The 20,398-nt window shown below is 40.7% G+C and overlaps 1 protein-coding gene across 2 annotated transcripts; it reads left to right on the top strand.

Annotated features, from left to right (window-relative positions):
- Window positions 1-88: 88 nt before the first annotated feature.
- Window positions 89-14,554, top strand: LOC119019560 (MLX interacting protein). Of its 2 annotated transcripts, none has more exons than XM_037098296.1 (17): window positions 89-831; window positions 4,442-4,548; window positions 5,326-5,411; window positions 5,595-5,684; window positions 5,822-5,863; window positions 6,395-6,566; window positions 7,446-7,535; window positions 7,754-7,848; window positions 9,049-9,667; window positions 10,173-10,279; window positions 10,411-10,522; window positions 10,613-10,728; window positions 10,882-10,989; window positions 11,107-11,234; window positions 11,346-11,466; window positions 12,251-12,380; window positions 13,856-14,554. In XM_037098296.1, exons 1-17 carry the CDS (start codon window positions 509-511, stop codon window positions 13,960-13,962), a joined length of 2,553 nt encoding a protein of 850 aa, XP_036954191.1. In that variant the 5' UTR covers window positions 89-508; the 3' UTR covers window positions 13,963-14,554. The 2 variants fall into 2 exon arrangements, with proteins under 2 accessions (XP_036954191.1, XP_036954190.1); XM_037098295.1 differs by having other exon boundaries at window positions 90-831; window positions 6,326-6,566.
- Window positions 14,555-20,398: the final 5,844 nt, after the last annotated feature.

The raw sequence follows: 20,398 nt of genomic DNA on the forward strand, positions 1-20,398 counted from the left end.
AGGCACCAAATAACCCTTTAAACATGAATGTCCCCTGTAAGTATTTGAGGTGAAAGGTTATCTTGACACATATCGAGTACAGTTTGTTTTTATTAATGGGTCCACAAAGAGGGGCTGACTCCGCCACCATCGCCCCAGGTTTATTTTGAGAGGCTCGGTGGGTGGGGCTCCGACCTCGACCAATCAGAATCGCCTCTGCACAGGAACTTCCTGCTCGAGACAGAAAGGAGCCTACGAGCTGTTTTTTTGTCAGCTGGTCGCTGCGACTTTACGTCAACTATCTCACAAGACAACAACAAGTTCACTCGGACCGTTAATTACCGACGGCAGGCTTAAAAATCATGACCGCACCGAGGAACTTGGACTGGAAGGCGCCAAGTTGACAAACTTTAACCAACAAACCCCTCAGCCGTGTTTTTCCGTCGCAGCTGGCAAGCTTCATGAAAGGGGAGTTTTATTGTCTTAGCTCGTTGGCTAACGTTAGCTATTTGTGTGGTGTGGCACCGACATGACGACTGCAAAGATGTCTTTAAGGCAGAAATACCGTCGTCCGCAGGCGAGCATAAAGCAGGAGCAGGAGGACGACTCGGACGCGGAGGAGACCCAGCTGGGTCTGAGGAGATCGGACGGGATGGAGTCTCAGATCATCCACAGTGGACACTTCATGGTGTCCTCGCCCCACATCGAGCACCCACCGAAGAAAGGCTACGACTTCGACACTGTCAACAAGCAGACCTGTCAGACGTATCACTTTGGCAAGGCGAGCATGTCGCACCTCTCCATAGACGCTTCACTGACCAAACTGTTTGAGTGCATGACTCTCGCCTACAGGTGAGTTACGACACACCTGCCCATCCTGTGTTCGTGAATGTCCACTGGAGCCCCTCACACAGTCCACGTTGAATCTCTCCTCGGTCCTCTCACTGGTGTCAAACTGAAGTCACGAGTCCTCTATTTTATGTAACTTCCTGCTTGGTCTCTTATTGTTGTCCTTTTAGTGCCATGTTGAACAGAGAAGTCTCTTTACCTCAATAGGTTTACATTCAAAACGATACTCTCTAGAGCATTCTGCAGAGATAATACACCCCTGTGTGCCATATATATATATATATATATATATATATATATATATATATATATATATATATATATATATATATATATATATATAATATGACATCATCACTTATTATTTATGCACTTTTGGACCGAAGATGTTATTTGAATGACACCGTCTGAGAAGTTTAGGGAGGAGATTTCAACTATGAATGCAAAGAAATCATTTGGATTCAATCATAAGTGATGCTTTGTGTTTTATAAGCGCATCACATGTTTAGGGCAAACTAGTTAGTTGACGGGTCCAAAATTCAGGTTAGCTCTTGTTCTGATTTTACTCCAACTCAGTGATGATGCTCCTCAGCAGCGAGGCTCCCACCCTGAATGATAATCAGAGGGATTACGACCGCGTCACTGGGAGCTGAGGACAAATACGTAAATCCAGAAATAAGTAATTTCCTATGTCATGAGATTCAGCTGAATTCTGGAAACACATGCAATGTTGAAGTGGCTAAAAAAAAAAAAAACACTTTTGTTGAGTGTTGGAGTCTCAGGAACATGCCCGCTTCTCCTCCAGCCCTGAGAGTTTCACCTGCGTCAGTCATCACTTTCAAATCCAGAAGCCCGGTTCTGGCTCGGTGCCCTAAAATCCGAGCGATTGCGAAAGAGCTCCCAGCACCGCTCTGCCAAACTGTCTCTCTGAAATATAGTTGATTAGAAGTAGAACGCAGCACAAAATGTAATGAGTAAGCAAGTCAGATTTGTACCTCAGCACAACACTTTGTTGAGACATGAGTTCTGAGGATGGGAGCTGATAAACTCAGATCTCGCACTGATTGTTCTCGAAAGAAAGGTCTTTGTTTTAACTCGGGGAGGAACCAGCAACAAACCGTAATCCTTCGGTGGTACCGGGCCAAAATTCAGGAGTGCTTCGCTGCGTCTTGTCTGAGTTGCCACTGGCTATGCAAGTCTTAAATCGTATTAGACAGAACTGTCACCACTGTTTATTCAAAGACGGAACACATTTCTTTGTGAGGATGGTGCGGAAAGGGAACGCTGGGAGACTGAAGTCTAGACTTGTTCAGTTATTTTTAAATAAGATAGTCATAATGACATATGGATTACGTGATGTTCTCGCTGAGCGGCTGTGATTCAGGTGGCAGAGCCGGTGGTTTGATTCTGGCCTTATTTTCTGACAGTGAGCGCCAAATTGCTATAATGTGTTTGCACAAAAGGGGGAAAAATTGATCAAAACCATCAGCTTGTGTTAATGTACGAGACAGTTCCAGTGAAGCGTGAAGTATTTGTTTATGATGCTAGATGTGAGCCGGCCACGCCTGCGGTTGAAAGTGATGGGTGAGAACAGACAGATCCCGTTGAATGGCATTTCTGTCACAACTGTTTTGTGTTTTGAGTCCAAGTTTTTTCTTCGGAGAACGAGAGCGGTCCACCATAACACAACCCGAATCCTGCCCGTGTGATTATTAAGCTAAATATTCTGCGTCCGCTGAAAATAATTGTGTCCTGAAGAGGCGAAGACGAAATCCAGGAAAGTGGATGACAAAACATTTATCAGCTTTACAGAATGTAATAAGTAGTAGTTATTAAGATACAAACCAAAAGCAGTTGACATATTCAGAGGTGAGTTTGTGTGTAAAAATGCTGGATATTTACCTGTGGTCCTCCGTTAACATCTGTAGTGTTACTGTAGCTCTGGTGCGGAGCCAGCTGCTCAGAGGATTCCCTCTCAGTTTGCAAATGCCACTGACAAGGAATCATCGGGAAGACTATTTATAGCTCAGGAAAGCACCACTCCAAGTGACTGTTCTGCTGTTGTCATTCATCTGAAAGGGAGAAGTGATGAGTATTTATAAACACGAGAGGGCCTTCACCTAAAACAAGAGTGATAGTGGATCTCTGTAATACTTCTCCTTCTTCTTTCTTCATTGCACCGAGCTTGAACCCACTTATTTACTGAACCAACCTTTTCTACTCCAGAGGACTTTCACGGGAAAGCAAGCACACGAATAACAGGAGAAAAAAAAAATGGAAAAGAGTGAACAGGAAGGAAGGAAAGAGAGACATTTCTGAGGTTCACCCTACTGTTTTTTTTATGATCAGCATTTTTGAATCAAAGCAGAGACAGATGTTTTTCTTTGTAAAACTATCAGAAGTGTGTAAAAGTAATATGATACCTTTTATGAACATGAGGGAATCTGTGTGAACTGTTGACATAAATGGCCCCTAATGACACTTATTATGGCAGCGTCTTGCCGGTCTTATACACACTCCTTCAAATAAAGTAGTATGTTTAGTTTATCTTTATCATCGCTATCTACTTCTCTTGTGCCATTTGAACTAGTTGGTGCATATACGTACTGATGGAGAGATGTAGCCGTGTCAGCTGAACAAATTACTTTACGTGGCTCTGCCTCGGGTGACATATTTTAAATAATGCAACATGAGTTATAGCAGGTAGTGTGGTGGATGAGGAACTAGAGCTATCTTTAATTAAATATTGTGACAGAACTACAGGAAATTCATCGGCCTCGGTCGTGATATCAGCCGGTTTGCCCAACCCCCAAAGCTGTAATTCTCAATTTCACATCATGTAGTTATAGCAGTGCACACTCATTAATCCCTCTGCTGTCACCGTGTTTTACATGTTGTTTTGTTGTGCACATGTGCTGTTTCCTCTTGGTTTTGTTTGGCTCCCCGTCTCCATATCACGGTTGTAATCATCGTTCTAACTCGAGCTTGACCTTGGGAGGTTCCCGCCTGTTGGTTTGGCTCAGTTTATTTCTTTATTTCTTTATGGTGGCAGAGTTGGTCAGGTTGACCTTTTGTCTTATTGTCTTTTTGAATATCTATCCACTTGGATTCTCTGTGTTGAGCTTTGACAGGAGACAGTTTGCCCTTTCTGTCATTGTTTTTAAATAAACACATTGTTCCAGAGCATGTGTTGGCGTTAGAAGTCACATTCTGGCCAGTTCCTTAGTGAAACAGTCAGTCGTCAGACATGTAGCTCCTGTCGTATTCTTACCTTAAACTTACTGAGCGACGGACGCTAGCTTAGTGCTACAGCGAGCAAGCATGACTCTCAGGTATGAAGGCTTTGGGTCAAGCATCTGTATTGGTTTGTGAGGTGACATTTTAAAAGCTTCCTTCTGATGTGAAGTCATAACAGCTAATAGATTCACAATAACTCAAACAAATCAGGCTTAAGGTGTTGAGTCATTGTGGGGTAGAAGAATGAGCCGGCACTTTGTGGAATTCAGTTCTGATCCTGTCACACAAGGAACTATGATCTCTTTCTACTGAAGTAAAGCTGACATCTTTGTTCCGTAGACTGATTACTTGACTGTTAATGTTATTGTCTTTTCAGTGGTAAGTTGGTATCCCCCAAATGGAAGAACTTCAAAGGTCTAAAGCTGCTCTGGAGAGACAAGATCCGCCTCAACAACGCCATTTGGAGAGCCTGGTATATGCAGTGTAAGAGTCCCGCACCGTCCCTTTTCTTTTCGTATCAACAGAATGTAGACCCTATTGTTGAGCGTTAAGTTTAAAGTTACTTAAACATTTCTTACATCACGCTGCAGCATGCACAAAGACATTCTGTTATCTTCAAGATAAACATTGGCACAGTCTTTGCAGCATCCTGCAGTAGTAACAGTTTGTTTACATGCCATGAGCAGTTGAGTGACAGTGACGAACCGCAACTCTCATTCATGTTTCAAAAATAAACACGAAGTAGGTCAAGCTCTCATGAGCCGTGAGCTGAGCGATGACCTTCCACCTGAAGTTGTGCATGTTGGTGTGACCTTGTGAAGTTGTAGTCTGCAAACATGATGTAAGAAAAGATTTGTCATAGTAGGAGAAAGTATTTTTGGAGTTGTCAGTGGAAAATTACTAGTGAATTTTTACAGCTCGGAGTTGGAATAATGTAATAAGCGTGTGTGATAATCTATATTATTTTATGTTGTGTAATGATTTCTTGTGACACTTGGAGGGTGTCTTGTGCACCTGTTTTTATGTTTATGACACAAAATCAGCAACACATGGATTAAGCCTGTATGGTGAGGACGTTTTTGTGCTTACAAAGTGCAGCAAATGTCACTTTAATCACTTTTGATATTTTCATACCGTTAAGCAATAAGTGCTTCAAGATGCCAATTTATGTTTACTGTAAATACGATTCATTGGTAGGTAAAAAGAGACTGTCTCTTACAGCTGTGGGTGACCTTGAGGTTGTTTTTTTCCTACCCCTAGATGTGGAGAGAAGGGATAATCCTGTTTGTCATTTTGTGACACCCCTGGATGGAAGTATGGACTTGGACATTCATCGTCCTGCTGATGTAAGACAGAAAAATGTGATGATCATGTGATGTAACGAATGGCACATAATGTGCTGAAATCCTCCCGTGAATCATTTTATTTTCAGTCTCTTAAACACGTCCTTAGTTTTATGTTTCCTTTATTACTTCCTCTTTGTTCTGGTGGACTTGGTGTAATTTTCCATCTCCGTCCTTCCTCTGCAGGGTGCTGCCACAGAGGGGAAATGCTGGAAAAGAAGAATTGAAATTGTCATTAGAGAATACCACAAGTGGAGAACATATTTTAAGAAAAGGGTATTGTCTTTTTTTTTTACAATACTGAGCATTTACAGGGGGGATAGTGGACATTTTGTTGATGTATCCTGTTGGTTTGATTTGATAGAAAACATTGATAGTTGTTTAATTTGGCACTCACAACCTTTTTCTAATAGTTACAGAAGCACAAAGATGAGGACCTGTCAAGCTTGCTAAAGGTATGCAGAATTCGCATCATGCTCAACTCGCCAAATTGCCGATATAATCCAAACAATCATCACTATCAGCATCTGTTCAAACACTTGTTGACACTGATGAAATTACTCCATTAATCCACCAAGTCACGCTCACACTATTCACATACTTTTTACTTTGCATTCTTGACGATGCAAAGTGCTTTTGACTGCTTGCACCTAATGTAGCTTCTAATTGCACAATATATTATATATATATATATATATATATATATATATATATATATATATATATATATATATATATATATATATATATATATATATATATATATATACACACACACACATTATAAGTGAGTTGAAGTCTTTTTTTAAGATTAGTGCATGAACTGTGGAAGGAAATCATCCCATGTTGGCTGTACTCATCACTGCATGCTTGTGTGTCATTAACTGGCTTGGTGGTTGCATTTTGAATATTCAAAGGGCCCAGAGGAGCAGTTCTCGCTGTTTGGGGAAGTCTCTCCAGACATGCTCCGTGTCTCCTTTTATCAGGATGAAGAGACTGCAGCACGCCGTGTGCCTCGTAAGCATAATGAAGCACCTGCACCCATGGAGATGGACCCCCTCTTTGACATGGACGTCCTGATGTCGGAGTTTTCAGACACGTTGTTCTCTACGCTGGCCTCGCACCAGCCCATAGCCTGGCCCAATCCGAGGGAGATTGGTAAGAAAATCATCAGTTGTCATAATTATATTGGTAGCATCAAAGGACGTGTGTGCAGGATGTACTGTAATGGCATCTAGCAGTGTGGTTGCAGATTGCAACCAACTAAACACCTCTAATCTCAGCCTCCATTAAGAATGCTAAAGTTGTGAAATGGCCAGTGTTTGGGCTCTCTGATATGCTCCCTTAAGATATATTAAACTGTCATTATAAGGCAACAAAAACACAGAACAACTCCCCTCTTCAGGTTGGGGCTGAGCGATATGACCTCAAACTAAGATAACCATATTTTTAGGCTACATCACGATACACAATATATATTTCTACATTTTAAAATTTCCTCAAAAGCTCTACATGAATGCTAGACATGTGAGAGATGACTATTGGTACTTTAACTAAATATTAACACACTGTGATTTATGATGAATGATCATAAGTAATGTGGATGTAATGACTAAATGGATAAAGGCAACTTAAAACAAGTAGAACAGCCTGGTAGGTTCTGTACATTTTCCCATAATGCGGCCTTTAAAAGCAAAAGACGACGCTTATGGTGCCATATGTTTGATTATAACGGTATCCAAGTCTCATATCATGATAGTGACATACTATCAATATATTGTCCAGCCCTTTCTCAGATGATTATACGCTAACAAGACAAAATTATGAATAAATATTCCATTTGTGCTGATAAACCCCTATAAATCATAATAAAATGTTTAGCTACTCCAACTCTAAACTCCAACTTTTGTCCTTTGTTTAATGTTATCACTACATTTGAGATGGTTAACACACTTCTCTAAATAATGTACCATGTGAACATGAGCTCTGCGTGGGGCTGGATTGTCTTCCTGACCTCTGCCTCTTTGCCTTTCACAGCTCACGCAGGCAATGCAGACATGATCCAACCTGGACTCATCCCCTTACAACCCAACCTGGACTTCATGGACTCCTTTGATCCACTACAAGGTAGCCGTGGTGGTGGTGGTGGTGGTGGTGGTGGTGGTGGTGGGGGCACCACCCATATCTGCAGTAGTGTTGCACATATACACACTAATTTTGTACACTTTACAGTAATCATGCGCACATGTTCTTGTAACTCTGCTGTAGCAGTTTGCTTAGCCTAACACAAAAAAAAGTAGTGTGGTGTTACTAACATCAAGCTAACATAGAGACTCTTGTTCCAGACTTATTTCACAGCCTCCGTCAGTCCACCTTCCCCTCTGTTTCCCCCACTGCATCATCTGTCACCCCTCTACCCAGCAGCAGCTCTCAGTCACAGGTAAACACCAACCCCAGGCACAGTCCCTAACACACACCATCATGATTAGAGTTTGTGCTAGGATTGTTACTCTACCTAGACTGAAGTCGTATAGTCTTTTTAGTCAACATCTCCTACCATATTTCTGTCTTACTGTAGTTACAAACAAAAGAAAATCTACGTAACAAAATAATATTACTAAACTTTATGTACGTAGCACTTTTCATACATGACTTGCTGCTCAGACTGCTTAACATTAGATTTATATTCCTTTGAGAATCACTTGAAATATGGCTGAATATCTCGCCTCTCTTTCATGCTGTCAGTCAGAGATCATTTATTTAGCCATATTATTGTGAAAGGGCATTTTCTATTTTCCGTCGGTTGTATAAATGTGGCGTTCCCAAAGGTTCTTGTCTGATGTGTAGTTACAAAAGGATAACGGTAAATGTATCTGATATATATATCTGTGATTTGAAACCTTTTGAATATTGAATTTCGAGTCTTAAAATCCTTGAAATAATGCATGATTTTTAACGTGACTTGTCATTTCATCCACACAACGTATGATTCATCATGTTTACTTTTGGTATTTGTAATGAAACATCTGTCCTCTTATTTATTTACTGTCTCCTGGCAATAAAAAAATAGCAATAATTAAATAACCATCATCAATATAGCATATAATGAAAGTTAATATGAACAGCTGGTAGAATAACAAAGTGACAATGTATGACTGAGAATTCTGTATTGTTACATTTTGCAATTTCATATAAGGCGACAATTTAGATGTGACGATAGCGGCTTTGAGAGTCTTGGAAATGTTGATTCAGGTACCTTGAAAGTGCCTGAATTTTACCTTTTTAAAATATGTACAAACCCTGTCAGTTATTCATTGATATTTGAGGGAATAATTCATCCACTTCTGACATTTTCATTGCTGACAAATAATCAAATTCCCCAAAATAATGATAATTGTATTAAATAAATAAATAAATAAATAAATAAATAAATAAATAAATAAATAAATAAATAAATAAATAAATAAGAGTGGTGCAAATAAATACTGGATAAATATGCATACACGTAAAGGATTATGTTCATTATATGCATGTATACATGTCTAGTATGTAATATAAACTGTGTCTCTTCTTCATCATATTGCACTAGAAGAACGGACTAAGTGTTTTTGTTCCCTTTTCCTTTGTTATCCCTTGCCAGGCCCAGTTAATGTCTTCCATGCAGCTCACAACCAACCACATCCCCCCTCCTGGCTCCCTGCCCATCCCCTCTCCCATGGCCAATCAGACCAGTGGAACTGGTGGTGTTGGTGGTGGTGGTGGTGGTGGTGGTGGCGCTGGCGATTCTGCCTATGTACAGAACTACCTGCCTCTGTTTCCTGGGCCGGTGACGCCCACTGATCAAGCAGTAGGTTCCTCAGTTTCTCAGTCATTATCCCACGATCCTCTGGCACAGTGCCTCTCAGGTCAGGACATGGCCTCAGCAGCGCCCATGGTTCCCTCACCCTTGGACAACTCCTCTGCGCTGGGTGAAACTGTAGCGCCCACTGTGATCACACACACGGCCTCCTCTACCGTCACCCCCAACGACTCAGCCACCACCTACAGCCATAGCTCCGAGTATAGCTCCATATCCACTCAACCTCCGCCTCCTTCATCTCAACTCCAACCCTTGGCTTCGTTGCCTGCCACTTCTGTGCAGCACCCTCAGACTTTTGCCCTGCCTCGCCCCTTTCAGTCCTCCAGTGCCAACAAAAACCGCCCCGTGCAAAGGATTGCTCTTGCTAACACCCCCTCCTCTTCCCACCTCATCCTCACAGGTCTGTTCTCAAGATCAGTATATTAAATTTTGCATCTGTGCATTCAGTATTGTTGATCTGGCAGTGGAGCTGTGTCAGTCAATTACCACAAGATAGCGCTCAAGCTGTTTTTATTCAGCCGTATTGATTAACAACAATGGTGATGTAAAGTTTACGGTGTGAGTCGTGTCTGAGTCACTGCAGCTTGCACTGCTGGAAACTGTGTTGGTGAGAAAACATCTGGAACTCTTCTAGTATTTGGACAAATTGAGGGAATAATCTTTCTATAGTTTTATTTTGAGCAAGATAATAGAGCACATTGTCTTTCAAGATTTGAAATTAATCATTTTTGGACCTGAAATCTGTTAAAAATTATGAAATCTGTTAATTTACATCAACCACAGACTTTATTAGCTTATTTTCTGCATAACTGGGGAAAAAACACAGAGGATAATGACCTATATAACAGATTCATGGATACTCACATATAAATGCACGTACTTACTGTCAGTGTTCATCTTCTCAGCCCCTTTCCCAGGTCATACTAATGCTGTGATTGTTACACCAACACCTTTGAAAGCGGATGTGGTCTCTAATGCTGGAGTGGTCATCGCTCCTTCTCATCTGGGAGGGGTATGTTTACAGCTCTGTTCTTACACTGCAGTGGCTTGAGTGTGATAAAAGTAAAGATAGATTGTGCTTCATCGTTACAGGCGGTTACCTGCCTTTTGATTTCTATTTTTTTCTCCTCTCATGTGTCTCAGGCCTCTGGGTTTCATGTTGTGTCTAATACACACAAGTCTCACCAGCCAATTGCCCCCAAAGAAAAGTCTTATTCTTCCTGCCGCAAAAATCAGAAAGTCTCTTCTAGTGTCGGTGAGAACTATTTTTTCCCAGAAAAGCACATCATAACTAAAAGCCTTCCAATTGTTACAAGTTTTTGTTTGTTTGTTTGTTTTTTCCCAGTTCACAGTCAGCCAGGATCAGGTCAAGGCTCACCATGTGGCTTAGATCAAGTCCCAAGTCCTCAGTCACTGATTAGTAGCAGCAGTGCACTTTTGGTCAAGAACGAACAAAATCAGGTTTGTGTTTGTGTGTCTTTAATGTTTTTCAGACAGAATATGGTGCCCTAACAACTATTAACTCTGTTCGTAACAACAGTAACATTTAGCTTTTTGCTCTGAAACTTTCTCAGTAATTCTCTGTGTAATGTTTCCACTGCTGTTGTCCAACAGTGCCGGAGGACAGTACACATATCTGCTGAGCAAAAGAGGAGATCAAACATAAAGAATGGCTTTAAAACACTCTGTGACCTTGTTCCCACTCTAAAGTCACAATTAAATGTAAGTCTGCCCATCTGTGTGTCTATATTTTATCATGTTTGGTCCCAGTATTTGCCGTTCTGATTATTTAATTTGCTTTCTCTCTTCCGGTCGTATACATAAACTTCATGCGTTTAGACCAGTAACGCGGTCACGTTGCAGAAGACAGTGGAGCACATTGGGAAACTCCAGCAGGAGAGGCAGCAGATGCAAGAAGAGGTCAGGAGGCTACGAGAGGAGATAGAGGAGCTCAATGCCTCCATTAAGTATGTTTAAGCACCAAATATATCACTCCTCTCTTGAAATATTAAAACAAAACTTGCACAGACACATTAACTCTCAACTGTTTTCTTCTTCTCATCACCGCCGAACGACAGCACGTGTCAGGAGCAGCTGCCCGTCACAGGGGTTCCCATCAGGCGACATCGCTTCGACCACATGCAGGAGTTCAACGAATACGTGAAGAACCGCACTCTTCAGAACTGGAAGTTCTGGATTGTATCCTTTTTTTTAATGAAAGTGCTTTTACTGACTGTTTGCTGCTTGGTCATAACACAAAGTACAGTGTCAGCATTATACTTTTGATATGAAACGCTGTTGTGTCTGAGACGCACATCCTCCAGATCAGACTGATAAATAACAGAGTGGTCATATCCTGCTCCACTCACAGCAAAGGGATCATTAATAGAAAGTCAAGGTTCATACATCTGAAACCTTTTTTAAATACTTCAGGTTAAAGGGTAACTCCACCAAGTTACAGGTATCGGGAAAACTACCGCATATGTGGGAAAAAAAAATGAAAGCCTTTTTCTGCTGCACGAAGCTGCATGGGTTCTGAAAGATGTCCTCCAGTGATGTCATTCAGTGGCGAAGTTGCATTGTGGGTAATGTAGGCACCAGAATGTGTTGAATGTAAAAGATAAGATCTGTGGTTATACTGTAGTGATGTAGTTTGATCGTTTGTTTTAATATTTCTCTAAATTCTCCAGCAGTGTAGGAGTGCAGTGCTAGACCAGTGGAAAGCTTTTCAAACCTCGTTCCCACATTAACCTCAGTGCAAATTAATGACATCACAGGAGGCAGTTTATCAGATTACACGCTTCCTGTGGTGCTGCAAGCACACTTTAATGTGTGAAACTGGTGGAGTTACTCTTCAAGCACAACGCGGTGAAACTAAAGCTACAGACGTGCACATTAGTCTGGATCTTAAACAGTCCGCCAGGCAGAAAAACACCTGTTCCGCTCTGTCGTGAGCTTGATCCTTGACCGCCGTCCTTTCTAGTTCAGCATCATCATCAAGCCTCTCTTTGAGTCATTCAATGGGATGGTGTCAACTACAAGCAAAACGGAGTTGTACCAGACCACTTTGCAGTGGCTCGATCGTTACTGCTCCCTGCCAGTGCTCAGACCCAGTAAGTAAAAAGGCACAAACTGATCCACCTCGTCAGGGTACATGTCGCCTAGAAAGCTGCAACAGAAAGGATCAGAAGTTGTGGAGCGTTTGCAGCACAGAGACAGCTTCCTTTCACTGTATGTAATTTACGTAGTCAAGATTTTATACTTCCTATCTGTCGCTATCTCTGTTGGTTTCTCTCTGCCTTTTCCTCTGTTATCAATCAGCCATGACCTTACAGGAAACGGTGCATCTCATTAAGTGATCATCACACTTCCCAGTAGTATTTCTTTGTCTGCCCACTTTTCTTTGTCTGACCGACGCTCCAACAGTGTGTGGTGACGTCAAAAGATTTCTATCTTTTTTGCTTTTTATTCCATGTGTAGGTTTTATTCCACGTGTAAAGTTGCCCCCTCATTTTTGTTTTATCTGTCAGTGTATCCTAAATTCTCCTCCTGAGTCACTGACTTCATGACACACCAGGTTTTTTGTTTTGTTTTGTTTTTTATGAACGTGTGATGCAGCTGTCATGACAAAGTCCTGGTATATGACAAATTTGCCAACAACATCCTGGAAAACGCTGAGTTACACATAAAGTTTTGCTGAGCGTCAACACTTTCCCCACCAAAGGTTTTTTTTTTTTTTTTTTTTTCCATTAGACCCCAAGCCTTGCCTCCAGACAAACACAGCCCCAGTAGTAACAAATAAATACATATAGCAATCATTTGCAAAGAATTGTGTTCACTGACAGCTGTTGAACAAAATGTTCTTGAACTCATTTAGTAATATCTTTTATATGATCATGACAGAATGGTGAACCTCGCCACACCCTTGCTTGTGGAAAAACTAGTCTTGACTTACTGAATGTAGACTGCTGGTATAAAGCTCGTCATTCCCCTCTTCCTTCTGCCACCTGCTAACTTTTTTGTTTCCACCGAGGAGGGTCATTTTTTTACCCTTGTCCGTTCGTTTGTTGGTTTGTCGCTGGGTTGCACAAAAACTTGTGAACGTATTCCTACACAGCGTGGATGGGAGGGTGTGTCTCATCGAGGGGTGTTCTCCACACTTTAGCAGTGCAAATTTGGGCATTTTTGAACAGTTTGATCTTAATGTAAATAGGAAAATCAGGGGTGTTTATGGTGCCGTTTTCTGGGAATGACTTTTAATGGGGATTCAAATACAAGTCCACATCTGGCAGATTTTAATTTGTTTCATTTATAATACTGGATCGGGCTTGATTGCATTAAGGATGGCTATTTGGCAGAGGTTTTCGCTCTTCTGAGTTTAAATCCAGCTTTTCATTGGGGCACAATCAACTTTATGATAATGATAACTTTATTTTTATAGCAACTTTCCAATCAATGCTACAGCATGGGAAATTGTGACACACCTACTATGCAGCACTCTGTAAGGATACATACCAGGACAGTTAGCTTCAAAATCCTGTTTTAAACTCGGGTTATGGTTATTAATTTATGTTTTTCTGTTTTGCAGTGGTGCTGGGGACCCTTCGCCAGCTGAGCACGACCACGTCCATTCTTAGCGATCCATCCCTGCTGCCTGAAGAAGCCATCAATGCCGTCACACATGCAGATGTGTAGCCTTGATTTCACAGACCCCAAAAAGCCACCTGGACTCAACAACAATCATCCAAAACTAGTTAACCGTGCAGCCGTTCAGCACAGTCTTCCACGGAATCACAACTTTCTTGGAAAGTACATGAAATGATGGACGACGGTCATGTGTTTGTTGTACACTGATTCATGGGGATGGTGCACAGATGGAGCCCAAACCTTTGAAATTACGTTTACAACAAATGTGCAAAAAAAAAAAAAAAAAGGCTTTTATTGTATTATATTTAAATGACATGAACTACTACTGCCTTCGCCCGTTTTAGGTGAAGATCTTCTAAACACTTTTATTGGAAGGTGGTACGTGTGGTTTGCTTTCTGAATAACAATATTTAAACTGAAATGACTTTTATAGTGCGAAAACACAGTGTTGTGTTAAAAAGGGAAATATTGAGCGATTGTTCATTTATGTTTTCTCTCTCAGATGTATAAAGTGGATGGAAATGATGCTTTTTTTTTCACAAGGCGATGAGATGAACATGGGACTTTTGTCGGATTAGCTGGCTGTATAGTTTTTTGTGTGTTTTATTTTTTTTTCTGGAGGCTCTAAAAAAAAAAAAAACCTCAGAGGAGAACTTCAAACCTGAATGTAGGTGCTCCGTGCTTAATTAATACAAGAAAGGTAAGAGCTTTATCATCTTTTCCCGTCCCTCATTTACTCAGGTGATTGTTAGCCAGCCAGTCACCAATAGTGGTTTCTCGTTGGTTTTCCATCCATGCTGAACATCTGCCTTCATGCTGTGCTCGTTGTGCAAATTTCCATTCAGTTCAACTGCAAATTTGACCTGAAAGAAATCATCCTAGATACAGTATGTTACGTACGTGCATTTCTACATTGCAGGTAAAAGCAATATGGAGCAATAATACTTACAGCCCTCATAGGGAGCATAACTGAACTAGCAGTACAGATCATATAAATATATATACACAACTTTTAAATGTACAGTGTTACACAATCTTAATACAGTCTTTTCTTTGTTGGTCACTCAGGGCTGCATTGCTATGAACAAAGCAAGTCTGATCTCTTGATACATGATATCTGTAAGGGTACAGGTGCATCGCATGGTTTGATTTATGATTTGTTAGATTTTTATGGTGGTTTTTTTTTTTTCTGCACTTAGTTGCACTAATTTCTAATGTGTCCTATTGACGGACACAGGAGAAAACAACGGGTCTGCTATGGTGAAAAAGACAAAGCATGCAGAAACAGACCAAAAGCCTTAAAAATGGGTGTTTTAACCGTCCGTTCAATTTATTTTTCTCAGTTTTTTTGGCAACATGTTTGACAGAACACAACATGTCTGATGTGCATCAGCCTGAAGGTCAGATAACGATCTCTTAAGGTTGATCAGTCAGATTTATTTTTAGCACTCCTCAGGCCGACGATGAGACTTGTGTTTTTACTTTCTTTCTGTACAGCAACTGAGTTTACTCTGACTTTGACGATCGAAAACACACCACTGAGTTTGTCGATTGTGCAGCTTTTTTCTCGGGCAGTCTGTTATTGTGGATTGCAAACTTTTTTTTTTTTTAAATGAGAGATGTGACTCTTTTACAAGATGGAAATCATTTACCTGGTAGCAGAGTTCCACACTTTTACAGTGTGTAGTGAAGCCTTTTTACAGCAAAACAAAAATGCTTTTATTTTTTTTAAACAAGTGTAACATTTTGTTTCATTTAGCACTACTGTAAGAAAATGAAAAATGCAGCTATGGGTGTCATGAGTTTGGCTTTTTGGTTTTGTTTTTTTTCTCCCCCTTTTAATTTTACACTTCAACATGATTTAACTTATGACAGAGAGCCCCAATGTTCCACTGCAGCTTGGCATTTGTGTGGTGATTTTATTTTATTTTTTATTTTTTCCTTTCATCCTATGATTTCAAAATATTTGTCACACCGGGTTGGATTTCCAACCTTTGTTTGCTTTCCTTGTTTCTGTGAGTTTTTTTTTTTGTTTTTTTTTGTACCAGATTGTGTACAATATATCTTTGCAAATAGGATCTGGCCCCACATATAATATTGTATTTAATTTGTTTTAAGATATTTTTTCGTATGTTGCAACCGAGTGTTCTTTGTTCTCTTCCAGAGTTCCCAAACGTCTCCATGCAAAAAGTTTTAAAATGCCTTAAATGATTTTCGAAATCACAATAAAAGCAACAAAAATGAAAAAAAAAAAAAATCAATGACTGATCGCTTTATTTTCAATAAATATCAATTTGTTTTGTATAAATATCAGGATGCTTCATTATCAGATACTGATAATAAGTTGTGTAACTTTCCAGAACAAGTTCACTTTCTCACCCACGCCGTATAAAAATGGTTTACAAAAGACGTTTTCTTTCAATAATTTAAAGCTGTTAAAAAATAAATATCCTATGACATTCGTACTAGACAGTGAAAACAAAATCAGCTGCTTTGGTGACTCTCTGGTCCAGAAGCTGCAGCAGACATCTGACATGCACATATCTGTCCAGGTCGTGCCCGGGAGCGGGGAGGGTGCAGTTCTTGTCGACGACCCGGGAGCTCATCAGATCCTCCACGTCTTCACTCAGCTGACTGATATTCTTCAGCTGGAACTGCAGCGCCGGGATCAGGCCAGTCATCTTGTCGATGAAGCAGCGGAAGTAGGAGAGGTGGTCGGCGGTGAGGTTCTGCTGCTCGGACCCCACCTGCTCCGTGATCTTCAGGGAGTCGCAGGAGACGTCGTCGGTCACTCCAGCTTCAGTCTGCAAGAGACGGACCCACATCACTTGAGAAATCCCCAGAGATTTGATGTAAAAAAAAAAAAAAAGTATGATACATTACTGAGGAAGCGAGCTAGACCTTTGTAATCCAGTTGAGTGTTTCCACAGTATGTTATTTTATCATTCTACCTCTCTACAGTTTAGAGGGAAATGCTTTTTACTCCATTACATTTATCTGTCAGCTGTAGTTACAGGTTGCAGATTTATCTTTTACAACATGTCATCGGTTTAATTAACATTATGAAGAGTTACAGATTAATCTACCCAACTGATTAAATCACTGATAGGCCCCAAATAACACTGGGAAAGGATGCAGGATTATTTATATTGTAATATTACTGATCACTAATAATGATTTCACCCCCCAGAACAAAGCTGAAAAACCCTGAATATCATTCTCCACTGATGCTCTCTCGGGTAAAACACAATCTCTTTAAAAAAAAAAAAAAATTAAAAAAAAAAAAAGTGGTAGTGATGTGGCCTAATTAATCGAGAATGAAAGCAACATCCTCTCTGAAAATCACTTCATGGCTTGGGGTAGGACCACAACTATTCACCCACACAATTAGAATAAAGCTCGTGAGCTGTTCTGAACACTAAGCAGAGTTAATCAAGCACCAATACAGGTAAATAATAATAATAATGATAATAATCTTACAAGTTTGCCCAGAGTGGTTCGTATATCCTCCCTCATCATCTGGATGGTTTCGTTCAAGGCCCAGGTTGCTTTAACGGGTGAGCAGCCAGCTTGTACAGTGAGCGCACACAGGAACAGGAGGGCTGTAAGTGTGAAATTAAAAAAAAAACCACACACACACACACACACACACACACACACACACACACAGTGCAGATTAGTTAGATTTGAATACACACACACATATATACACACATGCACGCTCACAGGCAGGTTTTGCAATCACCAGCGTTGTGCAACTTCAGCTCGCAGAAGTCTGAAGATGCGGGATCGAAATGAGACACATGCGGGACTCTGAACCGCACGCCGAGGTGCTTACCAACGCGGGAATCCATGACGTGAAGAGTTTTTTTTTTTGTTTTTTGTTGTTGTTGGGTTTTTGTTTTTTGTTTTTTGTTTTTTTCAGTCAGCAGCAGGCTCTCTGATGTGACACTTTGTCGGATCCGACTTTCGAGGATCACTTTTATTAAGGCTCCTCAGATAAAGATCAGCATCTTAAAAAAAAAAATTTTCCCCAACGTTTTAGCTGCTGTCACAGAAAAAAAAAAAAAAAATTGCAAGTTCAGGATTCATTATTGGGGAGGGGGGTTTTCTCTGGAATCTCTGGCTTAGAAAAACCTACACATCCCGTAACATCAGCACAGTCATCCAAATGTCTGATACCATTATCAAAAATCAATATTATTTCTCGGTGTTTCCCCCTTTATGCTCCTTGCAGCAGCAGCAGCAGCAGCAGCAGCAGAGCTCCAGAATTAAAGAAAGTCTGTGGAGGGGTGAAGAGCAGAGAGGAGGAGGAGGAGAGGCTCCTGTCTTATCTCTTATCCAATGTTACAGTTATTATGGACGCTTAAAATCAATTTCACACAACTGTGAGTGAAGCAGAGAGGCTGAACTCCAGCTTACCGGATACAGCAGATGTATAATGCAGAAGTATTTGTGAGCATGTTGCTGTTCCTCCCCACAACACTTCATGTAGTTGTCCTGAAGTTTTGCCCCCTGTGTGTTTGAATTTTTCAGATGAGTTTAAAAAAAAACCCACACCTTGTAAACTTTGTCTACTAAGGCCTCAACAGCCCTTCTGGCACCAGCAGACATGAGTGTTTGTGCTGGTACAAACCTCACACTGCTCTCTTTACTCAAATACACAAAATAAGCCTAAATGTGTAAAAAATAGACTGAAAACATCCTCACATGGGGCCTATGTCAACTTTAAACCACCAAGTGAGGGTGTTTCAGCTTCGTGAAAGGCTGCTTGAAGGTTAAGACTTGGTTTTAGGGTGAATATTAAAGTTTAAAAGAAGGAAGGTGGTTTGAAAGTGGAGGTGCACTGGCACGGATGAACTGATGATAAATTAAGCTTGTAGCAGTGGGGGAATTAAGGACAGCATGAACACAGCCTCTCCTGTTCGTTATGTGATTGTTCTTTTCACCCCTCCACGATGCGTTCAGGCTCCAGCCCGGATCTGCTCACAGGCCCCAGTGCACAGGTGGGATGTAACTCAGTGGATTAAAGGTACGAGGGGGGGTTAGGATTAGTGGTAAGGGTCTGCAACCTTTACTGTCATAAGAACACAGCCTATAAAGTCTGTTTTAGTTTATTAATAGGCCTCGATGAGCATTGATTCATATTTTCAAGTTGTATTTATGAAATTATAGAACAAAAGAAAACTGTTATTGCAGCGTTTGTTTGTTTTTTTATCGGGGGAAAACAAAACAACTAAGCACAAAACTGAACACTTGTTATTTCTTTTCCCTCAGTTACAAACAGCAATCAATGTGTGTGTGTGTGTGTGTGTGTGTGTGTGTGTGTGTGTGTGTGTGTGTGTGTGTGTGTGTGTGTGTGTTTTTCTTTCACTTTCACATTATTCTAAGTTTCCTGCCGAATGTTACACCACAAAGGTACTCTGTGACAGAAACATGATATAGGATGATGATGATGATGATGATGATGATGATGATGATGATGATGATGATATACATAAAAGTGGTTTGAAATAAATACTTTAATAAATAAAGATGGGTTTTTTTTTTGGTTTGTTGCCAGCTTACATTTGAAAAAGTAGTCCAGTACAGTGAATGCAGCAGTACACGGCTTCTAGCACATGATGAAAAACATCGTTCCATATAAATAAATAAATAAATAAATATTGGCAACTATAAATCAAAATGGAAAACATTACGCTAATAACACACCAATGAATAAATACATAAACAGATGATGAGTCAGTAAATAAATAAATAGATAGATAAATGCACAAATAAATAAGTGTTTTCACACTTTACACTCTGTGGTCCACACAGGACACGTGTGCGAAATGCTCCACCCACCGTCTGACGGAGGAAAGGATTTGGCAGCCGAGTTGTTTCTTCTTGTAGTCGTCTAGTCCATCAAGACTGGTTACGTTGCACTGCACTGTGCTGACTCTAGTTGCTGCCTTAAACTCATGAGCGAACATCTCAATGTCGTTGAGGATCTCTTTCCTCGCGGGGCCCGGGATGAGAGTGTCACTGACGATTTTCTCCATGTGGTTGTGGAGGTATTTGCTGATAGCACAGATGGAGGTGTTGATCTCTTTGGTGGTGTTTCCCATAGTTATTCCCTTTACGGTACTATTTAATCCACTCGGTGGCTGCGTCGGAAACATTTCCCGGGTCTAGAGAGGAAGTGAGAGTCATAATGAGTCAGAGCTCGGAGGGTTTCAAAAGGTCAATGAGCAGGAAACTTGACTATCATGGGCCTTTATGTTCAGTTTAATGAAGGATTTTACCACTGGATACATCTCAAATAAGATGAACTGATCATGATTCGAAGAAATATGGAAAAGTTGCGAAAGTGTCACTTCACATGCACTGTGTAATGAGTTAAAGTACGATGTGTTTACTCACGTAATTATCCTCTACTATCCACAGATCCCGGCAGGGAAAGATAATCTTCTCCAGGTTCTTTTGCTCAACTGGTCGGGAT

The sequence above is a fragment of the Acanthopagrus latus genome, chromosome 5, assembly GCF_904848185.1.
Source record: "Acanthopagrus latus isolate v.2019 chromosome 5, fAcaLat1.1, whole genome shotgun sequence".
NCBI lineage: Eukaryota > Metazoa > Chordata > Actinopteri > Spariformes > Sparidae > Acanthopagrus > Acanthopagrus latus.

What these genes read in the sequence shown, in the direction of transcription:
- LOC119019560 (XM_037098295.1), top strand. Translation starts at nt 509, where the DNA reads ATGACGACTGCAAAGATGTCTTTAAGGCAGAAATACCGTCGTCCGCAG. An exon ending in GAACATATTTTAAGAAAAGG is followed by an intron (nt 5,685 to 5,821) that starts GTATTGTCTTTT and finishes TTTTTCTAATAG; the next exon opens with TTACAGAAGCACAAAGATGA. An exon ending in CTCCTTTGATCCACTACAAG is followed by an intron (nt 7,536 to 7,753) that starts GTAGCCGTGGTG and finishes CTCTTGTTCCAG; the next exon opens with ACTTATTTCACAGCCTCCGT.